The sequence below is a fragment of the Dipodomys spectabilis genome, unplaced genomic scaffold, assembly GCF_019054845.1.
Source record: "Dipodomys spectabilis isolate Male_0828 unplaced genomic scaffold, ASM1905484v1 ptg000034l, whole genome shotgun sequence".
Lineage (NCBI taxonomy): Eukaryota > Metazoa > Chordata > Mammalia > Rodentia > Heteromyidae > Dipodomys > Dipodomys spectabilis.
Genome location: NW_024870711.1, coordinates 9,057,165 through 9,078,670, shown reverse-complemented (window position 1 = coordinate 9,078,670; position 21,506 = coordinate 9,057,165). Strand labels below are relative to the sequence as shown.

Sequence of the window (21,506 nt, the reverse complement as noted above, 5' to 3'; positions counted from 1 at the left end):
GGCGCTCGGGTGGGGGGGGAGGGCGGGGCGGCGGGCGCGCGGCGGGCGGGCGGGCGGGAGGGGGCCGGGAGGCGGGGGCCGGAGCCCGAGGGGCGCGCGCCGCATTAACCCTTCCGCGGCCGGGCCGAGCCGCAGGCGCTGCCCGAGCCGCGGGCGCCGGAGCGGCTGTCGGCGCGGCGGCGGCGAGCGGACGGGCGAGAGCCGGGAGTCGGGCGCTGGGGCGGGCGGAGCGCAGCGCGGAGACGCGGCGGAACGGGGCCCGTGGCTCCGCGGGGGACCCGCGGACAGGTGTGCGGGCGGCCGGGCGCCTCGAGCTCCGGCAGCTCCAGGCCCGGGCCGCGGTCCGGAGCCGGCGAGCCGAGGGGAGGGGGCGGGGCGCGGAGCGGGCAAGCCCCGGGCCCCGCAGTCCAGTCCCGGCCGCGCCCGGGCTCAGCTTGGCCGCGGGGTGCGGGGACCACGGCCCGGCCAGGCCACCCGAAGCCTAGAGCCGGGCCGGGCCGGGCCGGGGTGGGGGCCAGTCCGGCCCGCCCATGGGCTCAGGATGCCGGTGCGGAGGGGCCACGTCGCGCCGCAGAACACCTTCCTGGACACCATCATCCGCAAGTTTGAGGGCCAGAGTGAGTGGGGGAGGGGCGGCGCGGGGCGGGGGTCGGGGGGCGGGTCGGGCTTTGCCGGGAGTGTGTCTGGAGGGGCGTGCCCGGGCCGTGCGCCGCGCCCGGCGCCGGCCGGTGGGGGGCTGCCGGGCCCGGCGGCTCGGGCCCGAGGCCGGGGGCGGGGGGCGGGCGGGGGGCGAGGCTCGGTTGCCCGCGGGACCCAGATGCGTGGTGTTGGGGCTTCGGGGGCTCAGCTCCGACTTTTGGGATGCAGAGTTTGTGCGACACCCCGAGTGTGCCGGGAAGGGAGGTAGGATGGGAGTCTGCAGGTGTCCCCAACTCTGAGTGCTTGAAGTTTAAGCGACTCTGTGTGTGTGTGTGTGTGTGTGTGTGTGTGTGCACACGCACACAAGGACAGGAGAATGTAAATGCCCTGAAAGTATAGAGTCACCATCTGGACTGTGTCGTGAGAGACGGAAAGCCAAGGATGTATGTAGGCTCTGTGCCTCGAGTGTAGGAAAGTGACCCGGGTCCTGGGGTCATGAATTTGATCCTGTGTGGGCAGGGGGAGGTGTCTTTGACAAGGCTCCTGATTGTGGGTCCTGTGCTGAGAGGGTGTCCTCAGGCCCTTTGAGGCTTCCCGGCTGGCTGTGGTGTCCCGCATTGTGGATTTGATGGTCCTGGGCACTCTCCTCAAACCTCCTTAGAGGAACCTTACAGCACCCCTAATGACAGTCTGGCAGCAGCGGCTTCTAGAAGTGTCCCAAGCTAGGTGAATGTTCTGGGCATTCATGTGCCTCTTCCCCAAGGCTGTATGTGCCACAGTAGGTGCAACTGCCAAGGGCCCAGGGAGAGGGTGACATTCCTTGCCCATGACCTGGTGCACACTGGACAACGTGTGCTCCCCCGTGCTGTGGTGGGGGGAGGGGTCAACATTGTCTCTGGCCCCGGAACGGGATGATTAGACAGGGTGGAGACTGTGATACTGGTTGCTGGGAGCGGGTCCTGGGCTCTCCTTCCCACAAGTTGTGGTGGCTGAGTAGGCTCTGGAAGTACCTGGGAAAGATCTAGGAGGGGATTGGGGAAGCTTGGCTTCTGGCCCCACCTTTGCTACTGACTGCTTGGTGACCTTGAGTGACTCATCTCTGAGCCTAAGTTTCCCCCTCTGTGGAGGAGGAGGAGGAGGAGGAGGAGGAGGTGGAGGAGAAAGTGCACAAGGGCTTTCTAAGTCCCTTTTGTCCTGGTATTCCAGGATCTTAGTAAGGAGGGGTGGAGTGGGCCTTGCCTTCGAAGAAATGTGCTCTTCTCTTCCAGGCCTAGAAGTAGGACAAGGGGTGGCTTTTCTCCCATGGGTGGCCAGTGCTCTGAACTGTCTTGGGCTGAGGTGGAGATGAGTCAGAATTCAAGGGCCTTTACAACCCCAGCCCAGACCTGGGGTTGATGCCTGTCTGGAGCAAGTTTCTTTTTGGGGGGACCTTTAAGAACAGACGTAAAGATGACCCAATGCCAAAAGGTTAACTTCTTTGAAGCCAGGAGGAAGAATGATAGAGGAAGACAGGAGGAGGACAGATATGTCTGATGGCTGCCCGTCTCAAGGGGTGCCCGCTGTGGCAGCGTGGGCCTAGCTCTACTGGTTGTACAGCCTCAGAGCAGTGCCAGCTGGGGAGGGGAGGAGAGAGTCAGTCCAACAACTTCTCCAAAGCTCCAGCTTTCAAGGCTAAAGTGGCTGGAACTTCTCTTTCTAGAAAGCTCTTATCCCTGGAGCACCAGCTGAGGCTGGCCTGCTGCTCACCTACTGGCCTGGATCTTGGGGCAGGCCTGGGGTGAGTGTAGCTGAATGGGGTCCATTGGGGTCTTCCCTGCCTGATGGGGCCGTAGAGGAGGCCGCACACCCCTGGAGAAGGTTCATACTCCTGCATATGTGTTCTTGCAAATGGGCCAGTGTCTCAGGCCCATCCCTGAGTCCTAGGGGTTTCCAAGGTTGGGTGCCACAGATCATTTTCCTTGCTCCCCGTGACCTTGGGCTTTGGCTGGTAAGCCGGGTTATTCCTCTGCTTCCTGCAAGACAACGTTCAAAAGCTAGCGCTGCCGTTTGTGAGCTCCAAGACGTGGCCACATTGCTGAACTTCCCTTGGGCCTGTTTCTTCCTCTCTAACAAGAGGATGAACATCGACCTCCCCTGGTGCCCAACATCCAGAGATAAAGTGTAATAATAGGTGCCTGGCAGTTACCTCTCATCCTCCGGGCGTACCCGTCCCAGCCCCTGGCTGCCAGTGGATGGGGCGTGGAAGCTTTAGCAGGTACTGACCCAACCGGGCCTGCTCGTACCTGGGGGAATGGTTTTCTAGGAAGTGCCCTGCGAGCAGGCATCAAGAGAGATAAGCCAGAGGAGCCACGCAAAGGGAAGGCTGGCCGCCATCTCTGGCCCTTCCCAGGCTCCCTTTCCAGGCCCAGTGTTTATCCCTCCGCCGCGGCCGCTGACACGCGTTGCTGACACCCGCCCATGCTGGCCTCGGGCCCCGGGCGCGGAGGGAGGGGGCGGCGGGCCGCTGGCGCCCTGCCCGGGGGAAGCCACGCAGCCAGCTCGCGGGCGGGGGCGTGCCGCCAGGCCCTGCCCGGTCCAGGCCCGGCCCGGTCCAGGCACCTGTGTCGGGGCACAGCCGCGTTCGCCCCGGCCGGGGAGCCCAGGCCCCACTTTTGATCCCTTGCTGCAGAAAGTGTGTGACGACAGGACGTGGGAAGGTCTGGGAGTCCCCGAGCCTGGGGGTCCCCGCTCACGTGCTCGCTCTTCCCCGCCTCCCCTCCCCCTCCCAGGCCGCAAGTTCATCATCGCGAACGCTCGGGTGGAGAACTGCGCCGTCATCTACTGCAACGACGGCTTCTGCGAGCTGTGCGGCTACTCGCGGGCCGAGGTGATGCAGCGGCCCTGCACCTGCGACTTCCTGCACGGGCCGCGCACGCAGCGCCGCGCCGCCGCGCAAATCGCGCAGGCCCTCCTGGGCGCCGAGGAGCGCAAAGTGGAGATCGCCTTCTACCGGAAAGATGGTAGGCGGGGCCGCGGGGGGCGGGGCCGCGGAGGGGCGGGGCCGTCTAGGCTGGGGGGTGGCCCTTCCGGTGGCTGGGGGCTGCCAGGGCCCCCTCCGCTTAGGCAGGTGTGAGCAGGCTGCGCTGGGTGGGCTGCAATTGAAGGCTCTGCGAGCTGCGGAAGTGGTTGGAAGTAACAGGTCAGGTTGGTGCTGACCTCCGCCTGACCCCTCGACTCTAGCTCCCCTAGGGTAACCCCTAACCAGGTGATTGGTTCAGGCAGAGGGTGGACAGCTGCTGGCCTTCTCGTGGCCCTTTGCGCTTCCATTCGTACCTGCGGGCTGGAGTGCCTCTTCCCACCACTTCAGCTCCCTTTGTCCTTTTGTTTTTTCTGGTGAGCACCCGCCTCGCCACCACCAGCTCCTGCACCAGGTGTCTCTGCTCAGCCACCGCCTCCCAGCCCAGCTGCTCTGGGCTTCCGGAGAGTGAATAAACAGAGCCGGCCGCTGCCAGCTCCCACACCACGCCTGCCCCTTCGGGATAGGTTCTGCTCTGGAAGTCAGTGATCTCAGGCTTAGGGCCTGTGGGCACCAGAGGGCCGCGAAGGGGGCTCCAGAGCCCAGGTGGGCTGTCAGCCCAGGGCATGTCCGATTAGCATTTACTGTACCCCTGTGAGACCTCAGAACTGGGCTCTTGGACGTGGAACAGACTACAGGACAGATTACTGTCCTCAGGGAGTGAACTCTGCTTCCTGCTGGGGTAAGCAGAGACAGCGAGTCCTAGGCCCCCTGCCACGCATACTCCAGGGTGGCTGAGAGGGCCATGTAATAGTTGGGCTTCTCAAGGTGTGCAGGCCGTGGTGTTACAGGACAGCATTTGGGGGACATGGTCACTGGGGCCTTAGGGGAGAGCGTCTGCTTGCAGCAAATTGGGGTTCTATCTCAGGGGCAGGCAAGGCTGGGTGCATACTCTGAAATAGTGCATAGTTAGTGCCTGCTGGACACTGGGTGACTAGTATCTAGTGCAGTGTTCACAACAGCCCTGAGAGGTATTAGTGGCCTTCTTTTAAACCTTCATTTTATGGACAAGGACATTGCAGTTCAGAGAAATTAAGGAAGTTTTCAAAGTCACCCAGGCTGGGAATAAAGTCCATGTCTGTCTGACAAGAGCCTTCTGTTCTGCTGTCTGGCATATTTTGAAAATCACACCAGAGTGTTCTAGGTCTGTCTCATGTTGCATGTTACTTCATGTGAGATTAGATTTTTAAAAGTTTCCAAACCACTGGTATCATAAAACAAATAGGAGCACCTAAGTCCTCGGCTCAGAAATAATGAAAGAAATTAGAGAACACCGGTCAAGTTGGTTGGCTTTCTGGGATAATGTACTTACTTGGGACCTGAGAAAAGTGTTGATGTTTGAAGTTTTTTGGTTGTTTTGAGAAAGTCTTATCATGTAGCTCAGGCTTGCTTTGAACTTTCCACCTTCCTGCTTCTGCCTTTGTATCCCCAGTGCTGGGTTTATAAGCATGTGCCACCATACCTGGCCTTGTGCTGAGCTTTTGAGGAAGTGCCCACAACAGATCCTTCCTCTGTAAAACCTTGTTCTAGCCCTGCAGTGGATGGTGCTGGTGGATCTAGTGCTTTGGCAGAAAGGGTGCAGGTGCCCTTGCCTTCAGTGGTAGCATGTATGGGACCCTCCTAGGTGAGTGGGCCCTCCTTCTTTTATTTTTATTTTTTGGGTCCAGTCCTGGGCCTGAACTCTGGGCCTGGGCACTGTCCCCCAGCTCTTCAGCTCAAAGGCTAGCGCTCTACCACTTGAGCCACAGCGCCACTTCCGGCTTTTTTTTTCCTGCCTATGTGGTGCTGAGGAATCGAACCCAGGACCTCAGGCATGCAAGACAAGCGCTCTACCACTGAGCCACCTTCCCAGCCCTGGGCCCTCCTTCTTGGTTCAGGCCCACTCCTTTGGGAGAGGATGGCCAGGAAACCCCTTCTTCGAGCAGCTCTCCCAGAATCTTGGTGATCTAGAGGGTCACTTAATTCAGCCCACTGGGGTTATAGATGGAGAAGCTGGGGGGCATCAAGAGAGGGTGGGCCTAGAACCCAGGTTCCCTCCCAAGTTCAAGCTCTGAGGAGTGGGTTACTACTCCAGATGGGGCAGCGAGCCAGAAGCTCTATGCCAGCGCGCTGCCCTCTGTCTCCTTCCGTGCTCTCACCAAGTTTCCATGGGGATCAGCTAACTCCCATTGGCCACATAGCTTGGCCTTCCGCCACCTGGGGCCCCTCTGACCCTGGCTCCAAAGTCCTGTGGTAATGTAGGCAAATTTCCTCAACCTTCCCTTCCTGAGCTATGCAGTAGTCCTTGGTGTCAGCCTGTGGCTTGACCTGGGCTGTGTGTGTGTGTGTGTGCTGCAAGGGCCAGAGGGAGAGGAAGAGGAGGCATGCCAGTGCCCTCTCCTGTTTCTGTCCAGGCTTTCTTTCTTTCTTTCTTTCTTTCTTTTCTTTCTTTCTTTTTTATCAGTTGTGGGGCCTGAACTCTGGGCCTGGGCGCTGTCCCTCAGCTCTTCAGCTCAAGGCAAGCGCTCTACCACTTGAGCCACAGTGCCACTTCCAGTTTTCAGGTGGTTCATTGGAGATAAGAGTCTCATGGACTTTCCTGCCCAGGCCGGCTTGGAACTGTGATTCTCAGATCTCAGCCTCCTGAGTAGCTAGGATTACGGGCGTGAGCCACCAGCGCCTGGCTGTCCAGGCTTTCCTGTGGGGTGCCTGGCTAGGCCAGCCCTGGGGGAGTGGGTCCCTGGCTGTAGCCCCGGGGAGGCGGGTGGCTGCGGGGGAGGCAGGGCCTTTTGCTGGCAGGAGCAACCAAGGACAGCTGGGCTGTGTCGGTGCCTCTGGCCTAGCTCTGTGCAGTCTCAGGGTCTGGAGCCAGACAGCCCCATCATTTAGTTGCTGGTACTGCTGGGAAGTGGAGGGGCTAGATTGGGGAGTGTGGGTGGAGGAAGACACAGTGTGCTGGGGCTTCACTGGCCCCTGACAGTCAGACCCAGGATTAAAGGGAATTGAGAAGGAGCCCCCCGGTGCGGGGTTGGCCGGTGGGAACATCCCAGCCATGGCCCCTCCAGCAGCAGGTGCTGGCTGGATGCACACCTGTGCCCCCACAGTGCCGGGGCCAGGGTGTGGTTCAGAGGTCCCGCTCTCTGTCCCTTCTGTTCTCTACTCTTTGTTCTAGCTCTCTGTTGCCTCCCCATGCTATGCTCTGTGGTGCTCTGCCTGCCTGCTGTGACGTGTAGTCTTGGCATAGAACACTCCCCCCCCTTCCAACTTGGGCCTCCCTGCCTTGCCTCCAGCCTGTCTGACCCTCTCTGGCCCTTTGTCTTTACCTCTTTCTGTCTGTTCTCTTCCTTCCTCTTGCCTTCCTCCCCCTCTGCTCTTACTCTGTGTTCGGTGGGCCTCTGTCTCATAGGTTCTGTCCATCTCCCCAATACCCACGGACTGTCCTGGACCTATCTCCATGTCCCTGTGTCCCCTGGAGCCTGTGTGTGGGTGGGGATCGGGGTGTCTCTGGAGAAGAGTCTATCAGCTTCTCCATTCCAGCTGCAGGCCCGTTGCCATGGCAACAAGGTCAGAGCCCCCCCCCCCAACAGCTGATGCCGCAGTTGGGGGAAGGGCAGGGACTTGAGGGCCAGACCTGTTCCCCAGTATGCTGTGCCTCCCCCCCCTCCCCGCACTGGGCTGCTGGCATCTGACTGAGACTGGGCCCCCCAGGTACTCATGAGGGCCCTGCTGGTGTCAGCCATATGCCTCTGGGCTCCCTCCTTCCTCGGTACCATCTGTGCCATCCCGCTGTCTCTGTGGACCTTTCCTCACCTTCCCTACTCCTCCCTGTCCCTTTAAGCAAGAGACCCTGCTTGTCACTGCTGCTGGGGCCTTTGCCCCCCAGGTCCTGGTTGATCTGAATGGGTAAGAAGAAAGCTTTTCTCCTAAGGGGAAGCCTTGGGGCCAGGAAGACAGGGTTCAGAGGTTGGTGCATATCTGCTTGACATGAATAGCCTAAGATGGGGGTGAGGATGCCTGCAGGGGTGGGCATGGGCCGTTCGAGGTGTCCCGGGCCAGCTTTGAGTCAGCCATCTACCCCCACTTTCCTGCCTTGGTCTGCTGGGGGTGGGGGTGGGGCTTCTTGTGCAGTTCCTTGCCCCCCCTCCCGCTAGGAGGCAGCCCCTGGCTGGCGGGTGCTGTTTGTCCTCACTGTACCCTGGGCCTGGACAGTGTTGGGAGGCGGCTCCTCCGTGTTGAGTCTCTCCCTGTATTTATCCCTCAAACCCTGAGAGGAGCTATGTAAATATTTGCCCAAAGCTGTCTGGGAGGAAGCAGAGTTGACCATGGCCCTGGGTTCTGGGGAGGGCGACAGAGGGTAGCAGGAGGGTTGGTTTAGAGGTATGAGATGGGGTGAGCCTCTTGTCTCCTTGTGTAGTGATTTGAGAGGCTCCAAGAAGGCCCTTTCGCACGTAAACATCTCTGGAGCCTTGGAGGCGTCCCCGAGAATGACCCTTTTCCTCTTTGCCACCTTGCCGTGTGCTGGCAAGGTATTTGACCTTGTTTGACCTTGTTGAGTGAGGGGTATGATGGAACTTCTTCCTAGATAGGTAGGGAGGCTGGGGTGGGGGAGAGTCAGGGCCCAGAGAAGAGCTGGGAAGGACACCTGGAACAGGTGCTGAGCCTGGGGGCCTCCAGCAGCTGCTGGCCCACCGTTAGCACCTCTGGGCTGGGCACTGGGCTGGCCTTTCCTAGTTGATCCATTGTCTGTGGGCCTAGTAGCAGAAGGGCTTGACGGGGGTTGCCCTCTCCCTGCCTCTCCCTTGGCCCAGTGCTGGGCGATCTTGTCAAGCCATCTTTCCTCAGAGGGCTGTAAATTCAGGCAAGGCAGAGGGAACCTGTCTGTTTTCTTCTCTTCTGCCCACACACTTAGTGTGTAGTCAGAGCTCAGCATTTTACATGTTTGCTGAATGAATGAAGGAAGGAAGGAATGAGGTAAGCAGTGGTGTATGGTAGAAGCCCTGCCAGGGACTTAGGTGACTTGGGGACAGTTTTGGGCTCAGTGCTGTGTGATCTTGGGCAAATCACTTCCCATCCCTGGGCCTCAGTCTGTCACAGTGTGAAGAGCCTTAGGGTCAGAGACATCAGGCTGGGAGGGGTCATGGAGGTTGGGGAGACTTTCAGAGCTAGTGGAAGGTAGGACTAGTGGGAGGTGGCCTAAGGTGACCTCTGAGAGAGAGCCTGAAGTCCTGCAGCCTGGTTGCTCATGTGGGAGACAGTCTAGGGTACAGGGCAGCATCTGGGGCTCATGGCCTCACTCAGAGGACAGAGGAGAGCAGGGGGAGACAGCAGCCGCCCCACAGCCCACAGGCACGCCCATCCTTATGGCCAGCCGGCACACTGCTTCAGGACCTGAGGGCCATTCTTCTGTCATTTTCTAGGAGGGGAACTCCTGCCTAAGGGGCTTGCCCTGTTGTGCCCAGCTGGTGGAGGCCCGAGTGGGAGCCCTGCCCCGTGTGGACTGCCTTGCGCAGGCTGTCTTCCCCAGAGAGGCTTTTGGGATGCAGTGGACTCAGGGCCTCAGGAAAATCTGGGTTTGGCTCAGCTCTTGTTTCCTAAGGGATCAAAGCACCTGTCCCCTGCGCGTCCCAAAGCGGCAGCGAGCTGGGCACACAGCAGGTGCCCCCCAGGTGGCTGCCAGTCCTGCTGTCAGGACTGCTGCGAGCCTGTCCACGGTCACCCCCACCCCGGCAGCGTTCTGTCCCTGTCCCTCGGCCTCTTCTCCATACCTCCTCAAGTGATGGGAACCACAGCACTCATGTGAGTGTTTTTGTTCTTTTTCCATTTTCTCATGTTATTTTCTCTTTCCTTTTTTCCCTCTCACTTCCTGGTCCCGTGACACCCCTATAGGCAACTATTCAAGCGTACTGTCTGTGAATGTGCTGCTCGCATATGTTCTTGCAAATGTGTATTTTGTCTGGATAGAGGCATGTAGATTAAATTTATGTAAATAATGCTGGGCCATATATTGTATTCTGGCATTCACGTTTCTTACACCAGAGTATGTTTGTAAGTAAGTCCAGGTGAGTTGGTATTTGATGTCTAGTCTGTGGCTTCCCATTCAGGGGTGTATATCCTTGTGTATTATGTGTGTCCTCTCCTGGAGAGGGGGATAGGTCGCTCTATTTCCCATGCCACAGAACTGGGACTGCAGTGAGCATCCAAGTCCCTGGGACCTTCCACATTCATGTAAGGATGTGTGTGTGGGCTGCGTGCCCTGGGTGGCCTTGCTGGGTCACAGGCTGCGGAGTCTCGTCTGTTACCTGACTACATGCGTACACCTGCTTCCTGAACAGACCATGAGATTCCTATAAGCCTATATCGCTGCCACTTTTGGTGTCATTGACCTCTCTAATTTTTTTCCTAGTGCAGTAGGTGGAAGTGACACCTTGTTGCTTTAATTTGCATTTCTTTGATTTCTGGGAAGGCTGATTATGTTTTAGGCTTCATAGCCTTTCTGGATTTAGTTCCTGTGGATGGCTTGCTTCTATGCTTTGTTCATCTCTTTCTGTTGAGGCTGCAGCTTTTGTTCCTGTGGGTGAATTTGTAGGAGTCGATCACATATTCTAAAACCATCAATGCCTACTGTTAATGTTCAATATGTATTGAACATGTTAACTCTTCGTGGAATTGTTATTGTGTGTATCTTCTTTTTCTTAGTCTCTCTTCAATTTATTCAAGGAAGATACTTAATTTTAATAGAAACATAATGGATTTTTAGCGTCTGTTCATGCTAAAAAGAGGTGCTTCTCCATGGTAAGGCCGTGGGGTCTACAGGGCTCCTCCCCTTTCACTGGTGTGCCTTCTTGGTCTTGAATCCATCCCCAGCACTCCTTGGATGCAGCCTCAAGTTGGGATCAAGTTGTATTTTTTCCATGTGACGAGCCAACTTTCCTAACTCATCTCATCTGTTTTTTTCCATTGATTTCTGGGGTCACCTTCAGCATAGGTTTATTTTCCACATAGCCATGGATCTGCCTCTGACATTCTAGTCAGTTCCAAATATTTGTCTGCTTTTGCATCAGAACTATATTAAACAGCAACAAAAACAAAGCTATGGTGCTTAGCATGTCTCAGCATCTCATAAGGAGGATGCATCTTTTTTTTCTCCCTGTTTATTGATCAGTTGGTTCACTGTTTTGAAATAGTAGCCTAGGCTCAGCTAGAACTCATGGTCCTCCTGCCTCAGGCTCCTAATACAACTTTTTTCTCCTGCTACAATCTTGGTCAGAATTCAATCAATTTTTGTAAGTTAATTTTGGGAGAATTATTTATTGTGTTTGTCTCAGTTAAGTGATTAGGCTGTCTCTTCATTTTTACTAGATCAATTCTGTCTCCTTTATTAAGGTTTTGTTTGCATTTTTTTCTTCCCTCCCTCCCTTCCTTCCTTCTTTCTTTCTTTTTTGGTGCTGGTCCTAGGCCTTGAACTCAGGGCCTGGGTGCTGTCCCTGAGCCATTTTGCTTAAGGCTAGCACTCTACCACTTGAGCCATAGCTCCACTTCTGTCTTTTTGGGTGGTTAATTGGAGATAACTGTGATCCTCAGATCTCAGCCTCCTGAGTATCTTGGACTACAGGTATGAGCCATGAGTGCCTGGCTCAATAGTACATTTTTGGTTGGTTCTTGCATACTTTTTAGTTTTTGTTAGTTTTGAAATTGTGGCTATTTGGGGCTGGGAAGGTGGCTCAGTGGTAGAGCGCTTGCCTTGCATGCATGAGGCCCTGGGTTCGATTCCTCAGCACCACATAAGAAAAAAGCCGGAAGTGGCGCTGTGGCTCAAGTGGTAGAGCGCTAGCCTTGAGCTGAAGAGCTGAGGGACAGCGCCCAGGCCCAGAGTTCAGGCCCCACGACCGGACACCCCCCCCAAAAAAAAAAAAAGAAAAAGAAAAAGAAATTGTGGCTGTTGTAGAGAATATCTATGTATCGTGTGAACTGATCTTATATCTGGAAATCTTACTGAGCTTTCTTGTTAGTTCTTCAGTCTTTCTCTCTTACACACATGCACACAGTATGTATTAATGGTATGATGGAGGTTAATTGTGATATTTATATATACACATATAATGTACTTGGATTCCCTCTCCCCATTAAGTTCTATTTCCTTATCTGTTGATTTTGTTGGCTCTCTAAGAAGCTGATTGTCTAAAATAACACCAACTTTGATTATGTTTGAGTCATGGGCACATGTTTCCAGCCTTTGGGGGGTTTGTAGAGGCATGTATATCTGCAGTGAATGTTTTTTTTTTTTTTTTTTGGGTCCGGTCGTGGGGCCTGAACTCTGGGCCTGGGCGCTGTCCCTCAGCAGTTCAGCTCAAGGCTAGTGCTCTACCACTTGAGCCACAGCGCCACTTCCGGCTTTTTTCTTTTTGCTTATGTGGTGCTGAGGAATCGAACCCAGGGCCTCAGGCATGCAAGGCAAGCACTCTACCACTGAGCCAACTTCTCAGCCCTTTTTTTTTTTTTTTTTTTTGCTGGTTGTGGGGCCTGAACTTTGGGCTGGGCGCTGTTCCTCAGCTCTTCAGCTCAAGCCTAGTGCTCTACCTCTTGAACCACAGCGCCACTTCCAGCTTTTTCTGTTTACGTGGTGCTGAGGAATCGAACCCAGGGCCTCATGCATGCAAGGCAAGTGCTCTACCACTGAGCCACGTTCCCAGCCCCTGCAGTGAGTGTTTTGCAGAGTCCTGGGGGAGGGTATATCAGGGAGGGATTGTACTTTTGGCTTGATATTCAAGAAGGCAGTGGGCACTGGTGGCTCATGTCTGTCTGTCATCCTAGCTACTCAGGAGGCTGAAATCTGAGGATCATAGTTTGAAACCAGCCCAGGCAGAAAAGTCTGTGAAATTCTTATCTCCAATTAACCAGCAAAAAGCCAGAAGTGGAGGTGTGACTCAAGCTGTAGTGTAGTGAGAAAGCTAAGGTACAGCACCCAGGCCCTGAGTCCAAGGCCTAGTATCTGCACAAAAAAAGAAAAGAAAAGGAAAGAGACACAAGATATTGCTGCTGGGTGCTGGTGGCTCACGCCTGTAATCCTAGCTACTCAAGAGGCTGAGATCTGAGGATCGTGGTTCAAAGCCAGTCTGGGCAGGAAAGTCTGTAAAACTCTTTTATCTCCAGTAAACCACCAGAAAACTGGAAGTGGCACTGTGGCTGAAGTGGTAGAGCTCTTGCCTTCAGCTGAAGGGCTGAGGGACAGTGCCCAGGCCCAGTGTTCAAGCCCTATGACTGACCGGGGCGGGGGGGGGGGGGGCGGGGGAGATATTGCCTGCTTCGTAACTGCTGTCCAAGCTGGCTTGGGCTTCTCGTTGTTTCTTAGGCACTCTAGGGTGTGTTGGGAACCAAGATGGAGCCAAGTCCTGGAAGCTGTGTGGGGCGCTAGAGGACCCCAGTGGACAGTGACAGCTCTGTGTGCCCTTGCTGTGACAGGGGTGTGGCTGCAGCCGAAGAGGGCTGAAGGAGCCCGAGACTTGGAAATACAATGCCTGCTGCATTACTGCCTTGCCTCATTTGGGTAGCCTCTGTTCCATGGTGACCGGTGACCAGATTTGTGCTGCTTTGGGGTGACATACCTAAGTGCTTGGGTGCTCTGTCTGTTGTCCACACTCAGGTCGGGGCCACGGGTTTGAAATGGGCCAGTTCTCCCCTGAAGGGTGCCAGGTGCCCTGGGCTCTGCAGGGTGATGAGATGGTAGGGACATAACCTGGCACACGTGCTGTAACTGCAGCTCCCTAGCTGCCATCAGCCGGCCTTGCACCGCCGCACGCCCCACGTGTCCCTCCTGTGCCGGACCCCTGGCTTCCGGCCTAGATGCTGGCCTGGAGATGGCACCTAGAAGCCAGCTTGTGAGGGACGTAGTTTTAGGTAGGGAAAAAAGTAGCCATTCTGTCCTCCCTGCCATGGGCCCTGGAGGGGTGGGGAGGAGCTGGGTGGACTGGCGGGCAGAAGGGCCCTGCAGGGACTCCGCAAGCTGGAGCAGTGGAGGCAGCTTTCCCTAGGACCCCGTAACTTTGTCTTCCTGCGGCAGGGTGTGCGTCTCTGTTTATACCCCATGAGACGAGCTGGGGGGCACCATGAGCCCCGTGGCACACGTGGCAGTCAGAGAGATGGCTCGGGCACACGCCAGACCCTGGCTATGGGCAGTAGCTCTAGAAGCTCTGAGACCTTAGGCCCTGCACCGAGGAACCTGTCGGGTCTAGCTGGAAGGTCAGTTGAGGAATCTGTCTGTAGATGGGAATTCTGTGGCTTTTGGCCGCAGTTGTCCCTCAACCCTGTCCAGGACTGTAGGTCTCAGTTTCTTTCTTTTTTTTTTTTTTGTTGGTCTTGGGGCCTGAACTCTGGGCCTGGGCGCTGTGCCTCAGCTCTTCAGCTCAAGGCGAGCGCTTTACCACTTTGAGCCACAGCGCCACTTCTGGTTTTCTGGGTTTACTGGAGATAAAAGTCTCATGGACTTTTCTGCCTGGGCTGGCTTTGAACCTCGATCCTCAGATCTCAGCCTCCTGAGTAGCTAGGATTATAGGTGTGAGCCACTGGCGCCTGGCATGGGTCTCAGTTTCTAGAATAAGAGCATAGGATTTTTCTCTCTCTCCCCCCTTCCCTCCCTCTCTCCTTCCCCCCCTCCCCCCACACCTACATCCACCCACCACACACCCACATTTGCTGGCTGGCCTCTCAGTGGCTCTCGCTCTCGCTCTCTCCCCTGAGCCTGCAGTAGCCTAGGCTATCCTGAGGCCTGCAGCTGCCCATGAGAGTGGTGTTAGTGACACGGTGGCCCCTGGCCAGGAGCGGCTCCCGCTGCATCTTCCTGTCGCCGCCACCAGGCTAAATATAACCTGACACTGCACAGCCCTGGGCTGCTGCTCCGGAGACAGCCTCTGCCTGGGGGCGGACAGGGCCAACGGCAGCCCCAGCCTCCTGCCCTCAGTGTGACTTTGGGCCCATTCTGGGTACAGCTCCTTCTGCTCAGGGTGAGGCAGGAGGCGACCAGCGTGGGGATGTGTGAGGTCACCTTCCCCGCAGGGACCCGCCACCCTGCCTCGTTATAGTTCTAAATGCTTCCACAAGGCCATCTGTCATTTCATCTGGCACCCAGGGCAGAAGCCATTTGTCCCTGTGGTACCCCTAGAGTCTAAGCCCTGAGGTGGGTGACCTGCCCAAGAGCTACAGAGCAAACGAGAGTAGGGACTCCCGGGAATCCGGGTCTCTTGATCATCGGGGAAAGAATAGCCTACACTCCAGGGCTCCTCTACTGTCCGGTTGGTTCTCTTCTCTCCCTCCTGTCTGGGGCGCCACTTGAACACTTAACCTCAGTGGGGTGGGTGCCCGAGCTGTTGTGCTGGTGGTTTCTTCCAGTGCTTCACCGGGGTGGATGTGCTCACTGAACCCTGTAGTGAAGAAGCTGTGAGGACACCTGGCTCACAGGTGAGCCAGCTGAGTCACTGACCCTAGGAACCCGCCCAAGGCTGCTCAGGTCGTTTGCAGGCCTCTTCCTGCCTAGTTTGCTATGACAGATAAGGCCTGATTGTTAGAGCCAAGGATAGCTGCTGTCTGGCCAGGAGAGCTCAGAGGTAGGGAATTGGTAAGGAAGGTGACCCTCGATGGGCTAGGAGGCCCTAGGCGAAAGTTGGCACCAAATGTCGCGGTCTAATAATAGGGGCCTTCTCATAGAGCAATACACGCTGCACCTAAAGTGGGTCCGGTCTGCTTCTACCCCAGGCTTCTTTCTACCGCCTCCTCCCCTCAGTGACCTTCAGTGAGCAGCATGACCTCTGAAGGCCTGCCGGGAGAGTGGCTGGGCCGCGTCACCCAGCCTTAAAACCAGAAGCTTTAATGTCAGGAGTCTGAGGCCAGCAGCTGTCAAGGTCTGCCTGCCTCCCTGTTCCTTTTCTCCATCCCATGTCGGGAGCAGGCCTGGGCTGGGTGTGGAGCTTCCCTCTCTTAGAGTGAGGTTTCTTCTGCCTGGCCAGAGATCACGGGGGAGGAGGGGTGGCAGGCTGGCCTGGGCACCTTTCCATCATTAAGATGCTCTCTTGAGCCAGGCTTTGAGCCTTGCATGCATTAGTTCATCATCCTGTGGGCCCTGCACTGCTGGCTTGCTCACCTCGTGGCATAGACCGCACTACAGTGCACCACAGAGTGGCTGGCTGGGTGCAACCCGCTCCCTTTCCTGTGAGACTGGGACTCTGGCTCCCTGCTGCCCCCTCCAGCCTGTCCTGCAGCCCCCTCCTTCCCGGAGTGCTCCTGGAGTATGCCTGCCACAGAGTGGCTCTCAGTGGAACTGCAGCCTCTCCCAACTCGTGGCCTCATGGCCCTTCCTGAGGCCACCTCCATCCTGGGTGCGCTGGGTGGTTGGGAGCTGGGGCAAGCTGGCTGGGAGCTGGGGCAGGTGGTTGGCAGGATTTTTCTCTTTCCCAGCCACCCCAGGCTCCTGTCAGGGGGTGGGTCCTCGTATTTCTTCTCCTCTGGGAAGCAAAGCCCCAAAACTCCCGCGAAGCTTGCTATTTGTTCTGTGGGAATACCCAGCTCCAACAGTTCTGGGCGTGCCCCTGGCCTGGCTGGCCTCTCGCCCTTGGGACCCTCCACCCTTCCAGCCAGTGATGGGGTGGGAGCCGGTCTGCAGGCTGTGCTGAAGAACTGGAGCTGAGGACAGTGAGATGGTGGTGCCTGGGGAACCCGGGACCTGTTTGGCGCCCAATTTTCTTTTTTTTTTTTTTTTTTGGGTCCGGTTGTGGGGCCTGAACTCTGGGCCTGGGTGCTGTCCCTCAGCTCTTCAGCTCAAGGCTAGCGCTCTACCACTTGAGCCACAGCGCCACTTCCGGCTTTTTTCTTTTTTGCTTATGTGGTGCTGGGGAATCGAACCCAGGGCCTCATGCATTGCAAGGCAAGCGCTCTACCACTGAGCCACCTTCCCAGCCCCCTGGCGCCCAATTTTCTTTCCTTCCATGCCCAGTTCTGGCTCTGTGTTATCAGCAGGGCTGAGCTTCACATTTTTAGAATAACCAGGTCTTTGATAGGATTATTTGAAAGGAAGAATTCCTTGAGAGTCACCAAAGGGAGGGGATGCGGGCTCAGTGTGTGTGTGTGTGTGTGTGTGTGTGTGTGTGTGTGTGTGTGTGTGTGTGTGTGTGTGTGTGTGTGTGTGTGTGTGTCTGTCTGTCTGTCTGTCTGTCTCTGGGCCTGGGCCTGGGCCTGGGAGCTGGCTGGTGTGCTGCGTGGTGGAGGGAGAGGCCTACCTGGAGTTTCTGCATGGTGAGGGTTTGGTGGTTTTGAGCTGCTAGGGTCCAGAGAGAGCGCAGTAATGTGACAAGCAGGGTCCGGGGTGGGTGGGCTCCAGAGTGAAGAGCTGGCTTCTCACACTGAGTAGCCTGAAGTGAGAATGGGGTGGTCAGACTCAAGGTCACACTTGGTGGGGGGGGCCCTGTGTTGGGAACAGGTGTCATCTTGGCTCCAGACTCCAGGCTTCTCTGAGACAGGTGTTCAGGCGGTGACTGTGGTGTGGGGCCTGGACCGCTGGGGTCCACAGGTCTGAGGTTTCCTTGTCCATAGTCCTGAGGAGGCCAGTTCCTGTTCGGGCCGCTGCTGGCCATCACCATATTAGGGCATAAACTCTGGGCGGGCTGTCTGGGTGCCAAACGGTCTCCAGCTGGGCCCAGCCCCCTGCGGCTCCAGCACCACAGCTGCGTGTCAGAGGCCGGAGGTCAGGGGACAAGCGCAGCTGCTGGAGGGAGACCCAGGCTGAGCCCTGCACTCGGAGCCCTTGGAGGGCAGTGGGGGCCTGGCATGCGGTGAGTGGAAGGGCCGTGGGGTGGGGCGAGAGCTTCTGACCCGCCCCTCCTGGGCCCAGCCCTTCCTCGGGGTCATGCTGTTGAGTTGGGTTTAAAGGCCCCACTAGGATCCCGCTTGTCCACAGTTCAGCTCTGTCTCCAGCAAGTCTGCATTGCACCCAGCCAGGGGCTCCTGGGAGCCATGCCTGACCCAGCTGGCCTGCTGGCCGGCAGCTGACATCGCTTCCCCTTCTACTGCACCTCCCCGCCCCCCAGCGCCTCGGCCTGGCTGCAGGCAGCAGGCACCTGCTCCAAGTGCCAGCGATGGTCTGAGCCACCACCACCGTCATTACCCTGCTGCCAGCCTAGACCAGAAGTAGGGTTGGGCAAAGGGAGACTGGGAAGGGAGATGAGCTCAAGGAGGCTCTGAGAGGTAGAGAGGTCAGCCAGAGGGCCGAGGCTGGGCCTATAAGGACCGAGTTTGACTGACACACTGCCACCTCTTTTCCAACCATAACCACCTGCTCCCTGATAGCATTCTGCCACCACTGACTTGGTGGTCCAGCGTTGGTTCCCAGGGTCAATTCCAGGGGTTGGTCCCACCGAAGCAGTGTGGGTCACGAGGCAGAGAAGACAGGTGAACGGAGCAGTGGAGACGAGGACATGCCCGTGTCCCTGCTGTCCCCAGAGGAGGAGGAACAGCAGGTCCCTGTGCCCTTCTGACTCATCTGGGAGGACTTCCTGCAGCTGGCCCATGTGCTCTCTAGTGAGCTTGGGAGTGGGCTGACGTGGCCTGGGAAGAGGAGGGAGAGAATTCAGAGCAGGGAGCAAGAGCAGGGGAGATGGAGATGAAGGGTGCTCAGCCTCTTTGGTGAAGGATTGCTTTTCTCTATTTCGACCATGTCACACACCAGATGCAAGATCACATGCTTGGGTCCTGTGGCACTGCCAAATTGTTACAGAGATTTTGAAACTCTTGCTTTCAACTCTGTACTTATCTTGTTGTGGACCGACACAATGGCTGGGAACTAATCTAGAGAGAACAGAGACAGAGACAGCAAGCAGTAGCCGGCTGTCTGTGGTGCCAGAGCGTGCCAGCCCTTGCCCAGAGCACTTAGCATGTGACCATCGATTTAGTCTTTCAACTCATGAGGAGAGAATCATTTTCCAGGTAAGAACAAGGTGCCTCATCTTCCCTGTTTAACAGGGACATTGAACATTCCCAGAAAAACACATATGTCATCATCAAGCAGCAGAGCTGAGATCTGGGCCCAGAGATCCTGGAGCTGAAGGCTGTGGGCGTGGCCACTGGGGTACACTACCTTGAGTGATGGGAAAACAGAGATGTTGAAAGGATAGGGAGACCGAGCAGAAAACACGGACGGGAAAGACGTGAGGGATAATGCGCATAAAGAAAGTGGGCTAGGGAAGTACGACAGGCAGCGAGGGAGCGAAGAGCCACGCACGCAGAGTGAGGGAAGCAGCGCAGGCTGGCTGGCACGCGCCCGCGGGGTGGGGTCAGCCCCAGAGGCAAGAGAGGCCGTATGGGGTCAGGGTAGGAGAGGCAAGAGAGGAGGGAGGTGCTGGGGGAGGAGGAGGGGAGCAGAAGTGGCTGGCTCCCTTTGGGTTTGGGGCCCACCCTGCCGGACGCTGCTCTGTCTCTTGCGGGAGGGAACCCTGGGTTCCATCATGGCCTGTGTATCTCCCCCCCTCCCCAGGGAGCTGCTTCCTGTGTCTGGTGGATGTGGTACCCGTGAAGAATGAGGATGGGGCTGTCATCATGTTCATCCTCAACTTTGAGGTGGTGATGGAGAAGGACATGGTGGGGTCCCCGGCTCATGACACCAATCACCGGGGGCCCCCTATCAGCTGGCTGGCCCCTGGTAAGTAAGCGGAAAAACTCTTTAAAACATTTTTTTCTGGGGGCTGGGAAGGTGGCTCAGTGGTAGAGCGCTTGCCTTGCATGCATGAGGCCCTGGGTTCGATTCCTCAGCACCACATAAGCAGAAAGAAAAAAGCCGGCAGTGGCGCTGTGGCTCAAGTGGTAGAGCGCTAGCCTTGAGCTGAAGAGCCCAGAGTTCAGGCCCCACAACCAGAACCCCTCCCCCCAATTTTTTTTTTTTCCTGTGTGCTGGTACTGGGGCTTGAATTTAGCCCTATGCTTGTGTTTAGCTTTTTCACTTAAGGATGACACTTTGCCACCTGAGCCATGCCTCTGTATCTGGCTTTTTGCTGGTTAACTGGAAATAAGAGTCTCAGGGACTTTCTTGCCTAGGTTGACTTTGAACCGCAATCCTCAGATCTCAGCCTCCTGAGTAGCTAGGATTATAGGTGAGCTTAGCAGGTCTAGCAGACATCTTGAGCCAGCTTAAAGATACATAGTTTGATTCTGTGGGGCCAGTGCTCTGCAGGAAATGAAGAGAAAGAGGAGGAAAGGAAGAAGGAAGGAAGGGAGGGAGGGAGAGGGAGGAAGAAAGAGAGAGACTTGTGCCCTCCATATCAGAGGCCAGGGGGAGAACACTTGGAGGTCCCACTTGGCCCGAGATGGACAGACAAGGGTGGAGCAGCAGAGCCCAGAATCCAGGTCGCTGGGGCAGGAACGAGCCTGTGAGTTTTGGCCTTGTCACCTGGGTTCTCCTACGGTGAAACCGCCGAAGGAGGGGTCTTCTCTGCAGCCTTGCTGGAGCAGTCCTGGGATGGAGACCTTCCCTGCTAGCTGGGAGCGGCTCCTGCTTATAGCAATGGTAGTTTCTGCCCTCTGGTCCTTCATTCTGGGTGAGCCAAGTTCTCCAAGTGGCCTTGGCACACAGAAGAGAAGATGCCAGGGCCTGCTTGCCTCTTTCCTCCTGGTCGACCCAGAGGCCCACATCCCCCACTGTCCCCAGACAGCCTCTTTGGGTATAACTTTAACTCCTCCCCCAGAGTCATGCCAGAAGCAGTCACCTCTTGGTTTCTAAAGCTCCAAAACAGCAGCGTTAATGACCCTGGCCCTACAAGGCCAAATGCCACAGGGCAGGTGTGGGACCGAGCTGTGGCATCCCCCTCTGCGCATGCGGAGGCCCAGCCCTGATCATGGGACCTCACGAACCACCGGGCCTCAGGCCTGCTGCCTTCCTGTGTGATGCGAGGAGGAGGATGGTTCTCCCAGTGCTGTGTGCATTGCGGGGTTTGTGGGGTCTTCCCAGAAGTAGGGCTGGAACTGCAGCTGCTCTGACTACTTTTAGACAGGATTGCCTGGTTTCGGGGAGTGGAGTGCTGTGCGTGGGATGGGTCCCTCATCCCTTCCAGGTCCCCTCATTCCATTTGGCGAGACTCAAGTCACTAGGCCCTACCCCCTCCCCGGGTGCTGGAGGTCTCTGAATCACACAGCCTTTCTCTCCCTACAGGCCGGGCTAAGACCTTCCGCCTAAAGCTGCCGGCCCTGCTGGCCCTGACGGCTCGCGAGTCATCTGTGAGGCCAGGTGGCACGGGCAGCACAGGCGCCCCGGGAGCGGTGGTGGTGGATGTAGACTTGTCTCCCGCGGCACCCAGCAGTGAGTCGCTGGCCCTGGATGAAGTGTCGGCCATGGACAACCACGTGGCCGGAATGGGGCCGGCCGAGGAGAGGCGCGCGCTCGTGGGTCCCAGCTCACCGCCAGCCAGCGCACGGGGGCCGCACCCATCCCCACGGGCGCACGGCCTCAATCCCGATGCCTCTGGTTCCAGCTGCAGCCTGGCCCGGACGCGCTCCCGAGAGAGCTGCGCCAGCGTGCGCCGCGCCTCATCTGCTGACGACATCGAGGCCATGCGTGCAGGGGGGCTGCCCCCGCCGCCACGTCACGCCAGCACCGGTGAGGGCCAGTGTGCCTGCCCTGCCCTGCCCTGCCCTGCCCTGCCCTGCCCTGCCTACGCTTCTGCTCATCAGCCCTGTCAGGTCCTAGGAGAAGGCCCACCATTTCCTCTCTTTCTCTTCCATGTCCTGGGTGCCTGGGAGATGGAAATCCCATTAAGCACTTATTTAATCTCATTAAGTGGCTTTTACTCTATTAAATGTCCATTCA

General features: G+C 57.1%; 1 protein-coding gene across 2 annotated transcripts in view; it reads left to right on the top strand.

The window, feature by feature from the left end:
- Positions 1 to 201: 201 nt before the first annotated feature.
- Positions 202 to 21,506, top strand: part of Kcnh2 (potassium voltage-gated channel subfamily H member 2) — a 34,646-nt gene continuing 13,341 nt past the window's right edge. The window contains exons 1-5 of one of the 2 annotated variants that reach the window (XM_042677161.1): positions 556 to 617; positions 2,339 to 2,416; positions 3,408 to 3,638; positions 19,185 to 19,349; positions 20,853 to 21,296. In XM_042677161.1, coding sequence (XP_042533095.1) covers positions 3,509 to 3,638; positions 19,185 to 19,349; positions 20,853 to 21,296 — 739 coding nt within the window. In that variant the 5' untranslated portion in view covers positions 556 to 617; positions 2,339 to 2,416; positions 3,408 to 3,508. Of the gene's footprint in view, positions 618 to 2,338; positions 2,417 to 3,407; positions 3,639 to 19,184; positions 19,350 to 20,852; positions 21,297 to 21,506 lie in introns of both variants that reach the window. The other variant, XM_042677160.1, reaches the window with a different exon arrangement.